The following is a 13,454-nucleotide window of genomic DNA, read 5'->3' as shown; positions in this document are numbered from 1 at the left end:
GGGAAAGGGGTCCATAAAACATTTCTCAGCTTCAACTTTTTAGTTTTTCTTTTGTTTGTTTCAATTTTTGTCAAATCAGAAATCAAGCAATCTATTCTATGTCAACCAGAAACCCAAGAATAAATATGCATACACAAGTATTTGCACGGGTTGATTTTACTTCAGAATGAATCTTTATCGTCCAAGTGATCTCCAGCATTCAGTATTATGATCACAGCACTTAGGACACAATCTACTTGTACTGAGCTCATACCCAGAGGATTCCAACAGGCATCAATATAACCCTGTTTTGCTACTGTACAGAATATTTAAGCACACAGGTATTGCCACAAGCAGCCTGGTAAGATGAGCACCTAACCATATCAGCACCTAGCCTTCCATGTCATGTAAGGTTCCATACTTTAACCATAATTAACTTGGATCAGGCAAAAGAGGAGGCCTGGATGTGAGTGTGTGCATGGCCCAGATTTCCCACCAAGCTGCATGCACTCATATTTATGTGCTTGCATGAAAGGAAAAAGGAAACAGCAAACTACTGAGCCCTGGTAAAACTAAGCTCTGCACACAAACACAGTACAAACCAGGCATTTCTTTATGCGAGCCATATAACAACTATAATAGTGATTACTAATTATTATCATCCAAATTTGATCCAGATCTACAGCCCATCGTACCCAAGTAATTAAGCAGGTCTCAGGCATTAACATTCCAATATGAGACAATACCATCCTTCAGAGAAAAGCATGGCATAAAGGATGGGGGGCCAGGTGAATGTTCCAGAACCAAAGTAGAACCTAGATCTTTCAACAGTTTTAATTAAAATATGGTACTTGGATTGCTCATCTTTTTGTGGACTGCTTCAAATTTATGAGTAAAGAATACCGGTGACAGTTAACACAGAAAAAATTTGCCTTCGCCTTTTAAATTATACCTCTGCAATTGTGATAACTGAAATTGCTAATAAGAAAGAAGGGAAATATAGTTAAAATGTCCTTGCCATTTGCACCACCTTCTAGAAACTCCAGGATTTGGTATAATGTAGTAACAAATGGGTCTGGGTATTTCTGTCTGCACCATCTGGCATACACTTGCCATGAAGAGTTATACATTTGCAATGCAGAAACTTTTTTAGAGGCTAGCATGCTGCTTGCGAGTCTTTCTCTTTCAATTTCCATGCAGCCAGGTATCACCATCCTGGATCTGGATATTGCAGTTGAAGGATGTCTGGAAAGATTGGAATCTGCCAAGGATCTTCTGTAACTCCACTAATGCTGAAAACTTTGTTCAGCATGGCCAAGTGTGGGCTATGCAGATCAGGACTGCTTTTTCTTGACTCAGATTTCTCAGCATCTTTGGCTTAGTAGAAAGATGAAAAGGCATAAAGGAAGTCTGGTGGACAGGTGGACATTAGATCATCTGTTTGCTCTGCTCCCACCATCTAGAACCTGGAGAAGAACCCAGGCACATGCTGATTATGGTCTGAGGCAAGGAGGTCCACTGTTAGGTTTCCAAAGCATTTCACAATCCAAAGGAAGATCTCCATCTTGAGAGACAATTTGTTGCTGTCCACCTGTTCTCCGCTTAAACCAGAAATGTAAAACTCATTTATTGTGAGGGCCAGATCTGACATAAATGCCATTTTGTTGGGGTGGGCCATACGTGCCATAAAACATAATGCCAGATGCTAGAGATATTTTACCAAACCATAACTGTGACCCATATACCTCTTCAGCACAACTCAGGGCCAAACCAGCCCTCTTCACTTGTTATGGTTGCCAATTCAGGGTTGGGCAATTCCCTGGAGATCTGGGGAAGACTCTGAGGGTGGCCTGCTTTGGGGGGAAAGAGGAGGGGGTATAATATCCTAATACAGGACCATCCCATTCACATTTGGATTGGTTTATCTGCAATTGCTTGCAGGCCACATAAGAGCCCTGGACAGGCTGGTTCTATCCCATGAGCCATATGTTTGACATGTCTGGCTTAGACAGCCTGCTAGCACATTCTGCTGGCCCATTATGTGCTCTGCTAATATGGACCTGAAGTTCTGTTCCGACCAACACGTGATCTGTGCTTTTTCTCTGTCCAGGGTCAAAGACCTGGACATGCCCTGCTTGTTTATGGAGGCTTTCACTGAGATACTGTCTGTCCTTATTAAACATTATTGTTCCTGATCACATTCTGGAACTTGACCAGAGCCAGTCTGATTGCCCTGATTGAGACTGTAGTATTATTGCTCTGCTTATGTAATTGTATTAGTGTTCCACTGTCTTAATCACGCACATATCTCATAGTAGGAAGTAGTAAATGGGATCTGTCGTAGAAGATCCATAACCCATCTCCTAAAAATGGAAGTGTGTAAAGGACACAGACCACAGTCTATTTCTTGTTTTTTCATTAGACATAGAATTAAACTTTGGTTCTGCTGGACCTGCAAGGCAGAGATGTTCCTAAAGGTATTTGGCTGAGGACAGTTGCAGTTTACATCTGGCTAGGCTTGCCAATTCCCAGGTCCCAGTGGGGGATCCCCTGGTTTTGCAGGCTCCTTTCCAACCCCAGTCAGCTGGCTGGTGGGGGGAAGCCCCACCCCCACAGCCACCATGTGCCTTTCCACCTCAGAAGGCTTAGAAGACTTGGGAAAGGCTTGCTTTTTGGAAGGTGTGTGTGCCTTTAAATTTCCAGAGCCAGGCTGAATGTGGGTGAGGAGAGCCTGCAGAACAATGTGGCTGTTGTGAGAAAGGGAAGGGAAGCAGCCCTGTCCCTCCGTTTGTTTTACAGCCCCTTCAGAAGCCATTTGTACAGTAAAACACAGAGAATCTCTGGTTTCCCTGTGTTTGTCTGAAGAACTTGGTTGAGTATATAGCATTCAACAACTCCCATGGTGAGTAAATTGCCCCAGTAAGACCACAAAGTTAGTGCTTTCATAATGTGTTTATTTTAGCTGCTCTGTGTGTGTGTGTGAGAGAGAGCACAGCCAGCTGCTGGGGAATGAGGGAATGAAGACTGTATTCAGGGGAACGGCATTGCTGTATTTTTATTTAATGGAATGGGAAAGTCTCTGGCTCCACCCCCAAAGTCCCCAGGTATTTTCTGAGAGATTTAGCAAGCCTACATCTGGCACTTCCACACACACCCCGCCCAAGACCTAGTCCTGATTCTATCTTGTAACTATAATGCTTTTACTGTTATTTAATTCAGTTTTATCCTGGTTTTTTAATGTAACTTGTTGTGAACTGTGCTGAACCCAGCTATTGGAAAGGGAAGTCAAAAATTCAACTGAATAAATAAATTAAATTAATTCAGGCTTCATATAAAAACTTAGGCTGGGAACATAGGGAACAGATCAAAGGGAGACATCTACAGTTTTGTCATGAGAAAATTTGACAACCCTGAGTTGGTGCTTTGAATAATGGTATCAAGGAGTAACCATCTGGTCACCGGGAAAGTTTGTAGCAATAATACACACCTCACTTATTTGATGCTTGATCTACACTACAGAGAGAAGCATCCTGTCATAAAACTGCTTCTCTGCTGAACCACCTAGTTATCACAGGCCCATGTTAATATAACATCACTGGTCTGATTTTTGATTGGACAGGAGGGCCCTCTGCCCTCTCAGAACTTAGGCCTTAAAACAGCTGTTTTTATGGTTTTTTATGTAGCTGAAGAAGTGTGTGTGTACACACAAAAGCTTATACCTTGAATAAAACTTTGGTCTTAAAGGTGCTACTGGACGCTAACTTTATTCTATTGCTTTATGAACAACACACTGATGAAAGTGGAAGGCACTATGAATACCTGGAAATTTGGTCTGTTGCAACATACCTTTAGATGAACTGATAACCCACCACTAATAGTGGCAATAAAAGGGGGAAGGACACAGAATCATCTCTTTCAGACTGTCATAATATGATGAATGACTATAAACTGTGAGCAACTGGATGAAAACAGCAAGGACAACTTTGAGGAACAGAACCTTAGCATCACACTAGCTATGACTCTTTTTCCTGCGAAAACCAGTGTTATGTAATAGTTCAGTGTCAGATTAGAATCTCAAGAGATCTGTGTCGAAACCTCTACTCTACCAGGGAGGTTTGCTGGATGACCTTGGGCCAATTATACACACTCACCCTAACCCAAGGATGTCTAACTCATTTGTTATGAGGGCTGAATCTGAAATGAGACCTTGTCAAGCCAGGCCATGTGTGTCAAAAATTTAATGCCAGGTAGCAGCGATATAAACTTCATAAAGACAGACACAATTAAAGATTTTTTAAAAACTTAAAATAAACCATTCTTAAAACATTAGCACTTGCTGGTCTTAAAGGCGCTTTCTTTGCATCTCCCATACGATACAGGGGAACTGGGCAAAGGAAGCTCTGCCTCTTTCCTTCCATCCCCAGGGAACTAGGAGGGGGAGGAGCCTCAGCCAATAGAAGGAAGAGAGGTTTGCTGTGTGACTGAGAGAGCCTATTCCTCCCCCTCCTTCCTCCCCAAGGGAGGAGCCTCAGCTAATGCAGAAAATAGACACTTTACTCTGTAAGCTCCTGTGTGATTGAACAAGCCTGGAAAAGCAAGTTGTGATGTAGAAGGAAGCAAGAGAGAGAGAAGGAAGCAGATGACAGCCAGTTGCTCAGGGACCTGATAGGAGCCCTCTGGGAGCCTGATTCAGTCCCCAGGCTGCATGTTTGACACTCCTGCCCTAACTTATCTCACAGTGTTGTTGTGAGGATAAAATGGAAGAATGATGTAATCTGCTTTGGGTCTCTATTGGAGAGAAAGCCCGGGTATAAATGAAGTAAATTAATAAAGCAATACTTGAACATGGAATTCTCCTTGGATAATACAGAACATCATAAGGTAAGTTCCACTGCCACTCTGTCTTCTTTATTTCATTCAGAAATTGGTAAAGTGCCATGGCAGTTACCGTACTTGGTACAGACTTCCTTGGATATGTTTTACTGAGATAGGCTTCTGCACTATGAGGGTTAAATATCCCTATACTCACAATGATATTTGTGAAACCACTTCATTTCAATTCACTAGCCAAAGATCTGAAAGCAAGTTTCATCTTATGAAAAGTACCAAACATTTTGAGAACATTATTTTATCCAGAACAGTCAGGCTACAGAATTCCATTTGCTTAGTTGTCTATTGTGAGAGAAAAGCTAAAACATAGAGCTATTAAAAGACAGAGCTATCAAAACAGCTAGCAGCATCAGGCTCCTCCTATATGTTGCAGACGACATCCCTTCATGAAATGATACTATCTTTGGTCTTTAAGAAACAATGAAATAACTAAAGGGATTTTATTATTTATTTACTTCATTTATATTCCACCTTTCTCCCCAGCAGGGAGCCAAAGAGGCTTACATAATTCTTCCTTCCTCCATTTTATCCTCAAAACAACCAAGCAAGGTAGGTTAGGCGGAGAGGGTATATTGCTGGCCCAAGGCCACACAGGAGGCTTCCATTGTAGAGTAGGGATTCAAACTTGGGTCCTTACCTCTAGGCCAGCACTATTAACTACCACAACATAGGGTTAAATGATATTTTTAGAAGAAGGTTATATATAATTAGAGGCAGTTTATCTGCAATTGTGTGATGGTCCAATGCCTTTGTCCAGTTTCCTCCACCATGTCGTAAGTCCAAGCAAAAACTGTCTGGTGAAAAACAGTATAGTTACCTTTTCTACAAATGGCTTAATTCTCTAACAAAGTTTATGCCAACAAATAATTTAGTCCAAAGCCCTTCCCAATAACACAAAGCCAAACCATCAGGAAGCGGATTTTATCCCTCTCATTTCTTTCAGCTTCGGCAATTTTCAAAGTGAATAAATAACACAGAAGCCTTTAGAAAGACATGCAATTAGTTTTATGTTGTCCTCTTAAGTCAAACATATTCAGGATTGTATAAACACTATTGTGTTAAACATCTTGGGAGTTTTTCTGCTTGGCAGCCACAACAGTTGTTCATATGTAAAGTCTCCAGCCAGAGCAGTGTTTTATCCCAGGGATGGCCAAAAGTAGCTCTCCAGATGATTTTTTTTTTGCCTACAACTCCCATCAGCCTCAGCCAGCATGGCCAATGGCTGGGGCTGATGGGAATTGTAGGCAAAAAACATCTGGAGAGCTACTGTTGGCCACCCCTGTTTTATTCAATTACTTTGTGCTCCCACTTCTGATGTGATTTGCTGACCCTTTTTACTCAGGATATGCTACATAAAAATTAAAAAAACACAGACATGGAAGGTATAAAACTTTGTTGGGTTTTGAAGGTGCCACTGGACTCTAACTTTGTTCTGTTGCTTCAGACCAACACAGCTACCCACCTGGACCTAAATTTGTGGAAACGTTAGAGTAATATAGTGACATTTTGTATCTGGATTATTAATATAGAGGTCATCACATGCACAGAGTGTGTCTCTAAAAGTAACCTTCACTAGGTGTTATTTTTCAGTGAGTGTATGTGCATGCATACACACACTCCATATGGCTAATGATTAAAACACCTTTACACTAGTCAGATCCTGAAGGAGGGAAATCCCTAGTCATGCACCAAATTCAGATGCAATGCTCTTTCCCCATCCCGCCAACCATTTCTTCTGTTACTTCCTGCTTCAGCAGATGTTCTGAGGAAATGCAGTAGAGGTGAATCTTTGCAGTACGAATGAACAGACTTGCCTCCATTTCATCTAATGTTGTTCACAGCACAGAGATTTGCTTACCAATGCAGCACTATCCACTGTCAAAAACAAATGCTGAGCACCAGAACTGCATTCTTTCAATAAGCGTTATAATACAGTAGCATTCTACTAGTGTCACATTCTGTTAATACACACGACACTTTGGAAAGATGTTATAAAAGTTGTACCTGCTCTGCCTACACCTTTAACAGTTTGATATATGTACACAGTGAGCATAAAGGGGAGGATATGTATTGAAGTAGCTGGGAACATGCACCAAGTACATGCTAGGGAGCCATCTTTTACCATTACGCTGAGCATATAGGAAACATTCACTTCTCCACATTTTACCCCATAAAATGTAAATTTGCCCTTTGTGTCCACCCACAACCAATCCCCATGTTGAGAATTATAAGCTTTTATCCAAGCAAATGATGTTGTCCCTACTACCTGTAGCCTCAATAAAATATGCATAGTTCACTGCTGAACATTAGATATGAGCGTGCAGTTTGAAGGATGCTCTTTACAGAGTAGCCTAATGACAGACTGTTATGGTAGAGCAACTATAGCTGTACAGAGTGCATAGTATTGACTCCAGGCAGAAACCTTAATGCAGATCAATTCATTCGCCCATGCCAGCACCGCAAATTCCTGGAATAAAATGAATAATCAGCCCATAACATGGGAGATGCATGTGAATGTCTCCCAATTCTTTTAAAATGGAAAGCAGCTGTAGGAAGCTTCCAGTTTCATTTTTTTTTAAGAACAAGAGGGTGGAGCAATTTGCCCCTTCTCTTTTCCCCTCAAGCTATCTTCCATGCAAAATTGTCCCCAGCTGCTTTTCATCTTCTGTGGGGAAAATTTGGAGGAGAAAACCTGTCAGAGGGAAAATGGTTAACCAGCCCTTCCTCCTTCACCATCATGGTTCTTCTGATTGAACTCACTCATCACAAATTAAACAGAATGACTGATGTCAGCACATGATTTCAAAGAGAAAAAAATCCATCCACACATTGAAAACAAATGTACTGAACTCCCATGAAAGTGTGCACAGGGTTGCAGAGTATTCTTATATTTATTGAGTTGCCTCATTGATCTCTCAATAAAAAAAATCCTCCACAACAATGCACACCAGTCCTTACAAACTATTAAACTACATATAGCTTCAAAAATATTCGACCAGAAACAGATTGGTAGGAACCAGTTAGTACTGTTTAACAATAGAGTATCAAAATCCCTAAGCACTTGCAGTTACATTTCCATGCCTACATACCGGTATATCACCAAAGTCAGAATGCTACCTTATAAGTATATAACCAGTATATTATTGAAAATACTACTGAAAGTATATTACACATTATTGTTGCCCATATTAATTTGTCTTTCTGAACGAAAACATTCCAGGTATAAGTTAACTTATTTTGTTTTAAATACTACAGATAAACTTAACCCTGTTCTTCTTAACAATGGAAAAAATGTTAATATATTTTGTTTACATTTATACTATATGCATTATAGTTTAGCATTTATTTACTACTTTTGATAAAAAATAGCCTAAAATAATACTAAAGAAACATAAGCATGGTCATGCAAGCACATCATTAATATATTAACTGCAGGTCAATATAATACATCTGCATTAAGAACCCCACCTCTGCTAAAATATTGTACTTCTCCGTGCAACAAAAAATCAAAACAGCAGCATCTTGGTGTTTAGAATGATGTGTCCTGCCACCATGCCTGTCAATGCAAATGATACGTATTTTTGCTCACTGTTTAGGTGCATATATCTCCCCACCAAAGAAATGTTTGCAAGACATTCATTCTATTGATCTAAGAACTGCAAATTCAGTGCTTCTTATAATCAGATAGTAGAGTGAAAAACTGAAGAAATTACATACAAATTACATACATTCTAGGAACAGAACCAAGAGACCACACAAAATGCAGTATTAGAATTATACGGTATCAAAAGTCGCAACAGACTGCAGAAGGTATAGCTTTTTCCCCCAATAAAAAAGTTCTGATGCTCTGTTTTTTACTATCTACATATGCCCACTACAGAATCTCCTGAAATGCAATCTTCCTTTGGTTCTCCCTCTCACCTTTCCAGCTGCTCCTCCAGTGGTATATTTAAAGGTGGTGGGTGGGTACGTCTTTCCCATTCTTTTCATGTGCTATCTTAAAAATTCTCAAAGATTCAAATATACCTGCTAATTTCAGACAACAGGAAACAACAGTACATCTTCCACCAATGCTTCCAATAGCATATCTCATAAAATAGTCAAGTTTACTATTCCTCGAACAAAGAACAGAAAGCATCCTACGCCTTTTGACTCAACCGCTTTAGAGTAAATCACTTCCATCCTCTCTTCATTCATTGGTCTCACAATCTGGGAGTGGCATCTTATTTCCTTATTTTCACACTACCCTGTCGGCATCACACCCTTCCACTTCTTTAAATTATATGTTTATTTTATTCCAAACAGTATGGTGTGTGATGCTGTACAGCACCAACCCCAAATCAGACTTTTCCCTGCAGCCGCTGTGGCCGGACCTGCCTGTCCCACATTGGTCTTGTCAGCCACCAGCGAGCCTGCAGCAAACGTGGACTATTGCACCCTTCTTAAATCTTCGTTCGCGAAGCCAAGCCGAGAGAGAGAGAGATGGTGTGTGAACTGTTCCATTCCTAGTCATCATCAATCTGTGGTTCTCTAATATGAGGTTTTCCTCTTTACCATCAAAGATCCTCACAATCTGGTACTTATATTCTCAGTATTTCTAGTTATTAAGCTTCATACTTGCCATTCCCATCAGATAGCCTCCAATTTTAGGCTTTCTTCCATGAAACTTCCAGTGACAGACTCTAAATTAAGGTGCATAAAAGTCTGTTACTGCTCTTCTAAATCCTCCATTTTAATACATTCCAATAACAACGCACACCCGACCATGTTCATAGAATCGCAAGGGTAATCTAAGTATTATATCAGCTTTATGACTGCAGACATTTGAGGCTGAAGAACATGTCTTACTAACACACAAAATAATACCTAAATTAACACATTAGTTCAAAGGAAAGTCAACAAAACTATCTTATTGTACACTTAAGTATTTTCACTCAAATAACTTTCTGTAGGAACTTAAAAAATCTTGGAGCATGACTAGAAACATCATCAGTTTCAAGTGTGAAACAGATAAAACACAACAAATTACTTTTTAAAGTATGCAGAGCACCAAGTAAACTATAAAATATATCTTGATGGCATCTGGCTTCACACCCCAAAATTAATAAGAATTGCTCCATTTAGCATTAACACCAAACATTCTTCTTGAATATACTTTGAGAGACAATTCTTAGTGGCAGATGCTTCAACATACAAACTCAAACATGCTGAAATGTAACATTAATAAGATATTCAGGGTGTGTACATTTTATTTGCCTTGATACTGACACAGTTCATACATACACTGTGACATGACATACAGCATTAAATGATAACATAACATAAGAATCAGCAATATTATTGCACGTCTACAATGTATGGATTATATACAGGTTTTATAGCAGGGGGAAGAATGTACCCTTAGGTCTCGCAGGGGAAAGAACTGACTTCTGATATTCTCCATAGTTAAGCATATCAATAATTTACTGCTGTCTACCTTGTTAAGAGAAGTAATTTTAATGCATGGCTTCTTACTATAAAGGAGGAGAAAAGAAGCAGTGACAAAGCCCAAAACCTAGTAGAGAACCAAAACAATAATATTTCAAAAAAGAGTAGAAAGGAGCCAGTTTGAAGAAGATAAAGAGCCATTTGGGCACAGACCCCTGCTGCTTCTATAGAAGTGTTGCCTTTTCAATCTGGGAGGCTATAAAAACTGCCTTTGCCACTGACCATACCTTGCATTTGCAGAATGTTTGGGATCCAATTTCACCTTTTGTCAGGGGAGGCTGCTGTTGGTTGCTGTAACACAGCTATTAGCCTCCTTTACAGAAAACACAATAGCCAAACTGTCATTAATATGCACCCACAAAGGCAGAGATAGACTATAATTACCAATCACTTCACTCTCTCTGAACTGGGGCAAATCATCCAGGGCCTAAAAATGAGTTTTGGGAAGGAAAATAATAAACTTGCTAAACTGCATATTTAAATTAACAAAATACATTATGCTTATTACCAGCATGTTTCCAGTTCTAAATTTAGAATAATTGCATTTCATCATTTTCCTCCCTAATTGGTTGCAGGCAAAAAAGGAAGGAAGGAAATTAACAGGGCAAATGAAAATAAAAAATCTGAACTCCAATTTTTAATTTAAAAAATCTGCCCAGTTTCAATAATAATCAGAAATAACTGAATCATTTGGTAATTTGAAAGTGTTAGAAATAAAACTTTTTCATTTTGAGAAAAAATGTTATCCAAATAGTCCCAACAAAAAATTAAGACTAATCGGAAATCAAATTTCAGCACTCTCACTTTACTTGCTCTAAAGTAATCAAACTGCAGTTACAATTTCCTTTCCAGATTTAAGTGGCTTAGACCCCGCTAACTTTTTTCCATATGTGACAAAATTGTATTTGTCAAAGATCAGGATTTCCACTAGTACTTCAAAATTAAGCAGCTCTTTGCAAAGGGACACACGTATATCGAACTCCTGGTTCCATGCCTACCACCAAAGTATCTGCACCCAAGAAGCAAGAGCCTGAAACAGTGGGGTCATGTTTCAGCAATCACTGATGCTTTTCGTATGAAACGATTCAGAAGCCGCTCTGATCAGAAGTGAGCTAGCTATTGGTGACCACCAAACACCAACTCCTGCTGCTTAGAAACCCCGTGGCCCCATCGACGAGGACGGCCAGAATGATGCGAGCCAAGGAGAGCCACCAGCAAGAGAGATCACTCTCAAAGACGTCCGGCAACCTGGGGGAGCGACACTACCCAGAGTTCATATCAAAAGGAACAAGAGACATCACCGAGAACAAGCACAGTGGGAAAGGGGAAAGTAGGCGAGAGAAAGCTGAAGCCGAAGGATCAAAAGAAAGTGGGAGAAAAACAGGAAGAAAGGATGAAGGGCTAGGAAAGACGCGAGGCAAGATAGAAAACCAGGAAGGGGGGGGGGGGGGAGAGATCCGAGGAGAAGCGAGAGGAGGGTAGGGTTACCTGCATGGTTACAACGCCCAGCTCCTCAGTGGCCAATTTCCTCATTTGAGTGGCTAAAACTTGCGCCTCGTCCAAGATGGAAAACTCCGAGTCGGCGGCGCTGAGCCTCCAGAAAAGCGCCATGTAGACGACCCACAGGGGCCGCTGGCTCGCGCTGCCCCTTCTCCAGGGGGGAGTCAGGCCGGCGGAGGAACGGCGAGCCAGCTGAGCGGCCTCCTCAAGCTGTGCCGGCCTGCTGGCCATCATGCGAAGGGCGACTTTGGGAGCGCCCTGGCAGGGAGAGCGGCCACCTCGGAGCTTCGGAGCGCGGCGCGCAAACTTTCCCGAGTGCCTCCCGAAGTTCGGTGTGGGATTGCAGCCAGAGCGGGAGGGGGGGGGGCCGCTAAGTCTCGGGGCTCCAGGGAGAGGCGGGCGAAGCCGCCATGTAGGGGCTGCCGGATGCACCAACCTCGCTGGTGGAGTTTCTTCCAAACCAGGGGGTCAGCGGGGCCGTACCACCCGCCCCGGTGCTCTCCACGACGGGCAACCGACCGCCACTCTTGCCTGCGTTGCAGCTCCAGGGACGCTGGGAACTCTGCTTCGGCTGCCGACTGGAAGCAGTGGTGGTTGAGGCGAGCGGCAAACTGCGGAGCTGGAGGAGGAGCAGGAGCAGCTGGGCCGGGATCGGAGTCACCGAGGGGGAAAGGGAGGTGTCTGGTGCCACCAAGCTGTGTGCCGGTTCTTCTGCACAACAATGAGTTCATTAGCATGGAGAGCTCGGAAGGGCCTCACCGCACTCTCCAGTCGCCCCAAGACCCTCAGGAAATTTCCAGCGAGCCTTCCCGACCCTCCTCTTCTTGCCTGCAGTTTGTACGCAAGACTTGCAAAGCGTTTCCAGAGTCGCCAGTCTTCACCTGCTGGTCTGGGAAAATCGGTGGAGCATTTCATATATGTTCCTTACACGCTGCTTACAAATCTGCGTATATGTGTGAATTCCTGTCATACCACAACTGAAATCCATCAAAACTTATGCTCTACAAAAGAGTTCATCTTTATAGTGCCACAGGATTCAGTCTCTGGTGTTGCACTTATCAACCCATTATTACAACACCATCTTGGTCAGCCCCTCTTCTGTTCTCCAGGAACTTTTCCAAGGAGGAAGCAGAATTCTGAAACGCTGGATTATTCCATAAAGGCATGCATTTTGCCATCTGTGATTCCTGTTTAATTGATCCTGATAAAGTAGCATTTCTAAGAGGTTAGCCCATAATGGGGGTAGCCAAACCTGCTTAACTTAAGAGCCACATAGAATAAACGTCAGATGTTTGAGAGCCACAAGACAGACGGAAGGAAGGCAAATAGATGGGGAAGGGAGGTGGAAAGAAAGCAACTTTTGATGCATTCTCCAAACAACCAGCTGGCTTGGCTTGGAGAAGTGATTTAAAGAGAGAAAAGAGAGTGGTGAGGGCTTTGAGAGCCACACAATATATGTGGAAGAGCCACATGTGGCTTCTGAGTCACAGTTTGGCCATCCCTGGCCCATAGTATCAAGAACTGTGGGCCCAGTCCATGGTGACTTTTAGCTGTTGCCCATCAGCAAACTCAGAACTTGGTAGACATCAGATTGTTGC

General features: G+C 41.9%; 1 protein-coding gene across 2 annotated transcripts in view; it reads right to left on the bottom strand.

The window, feature by feature from the left end:
• The window catches only part of CACHD1 (cache domain containing 1), a 247,645-nt gene extending 235,230 nt beyond the window's left edge, over positions 1–12,415 (bottom strand). The window contains exon 1 of one of the 2 annotated variants that reach the window (XM_060231944.1): positions 11,845–12,415. In XM_060231944.1, the coding sequence (XP_060087927.1) occupies positions 11,845–12,090 (246 nt within the window). In that variant the 5' untranslated portion in view covers positions 12,091–12,415. Of the gene's footprint in view, positions 1–10,583; positions 10,603–11,844 lie in introns of those variants that run through there. The other variant, XM_060231945.1, reaches the window with a different exon arrangement.
• Between the last annotated feature and the right edge of the window lie 1,039 nt (positions 12,416–13,454).

This window comes from Heteronotia binoei, chromosome 2, assembly GCF_032191835.1.
Source record: "Heteronotia binoei isolate CCM8104 ecotype False Entrance Well chromosome 2, APGP_CSIRO_Hbin_v1, whole genome shotgun sequence".
NCBI classification, from domain to species: domain Eukaryota; kingdom Metazoa; phylum Chordata; class Lepidosauria; order Squamata; family Gekkonidae; genus Heteronotia; species Heteronotia binoei.
This window is presented reverse-complemented; position numbering and strand designations above follow the sequence as displayed.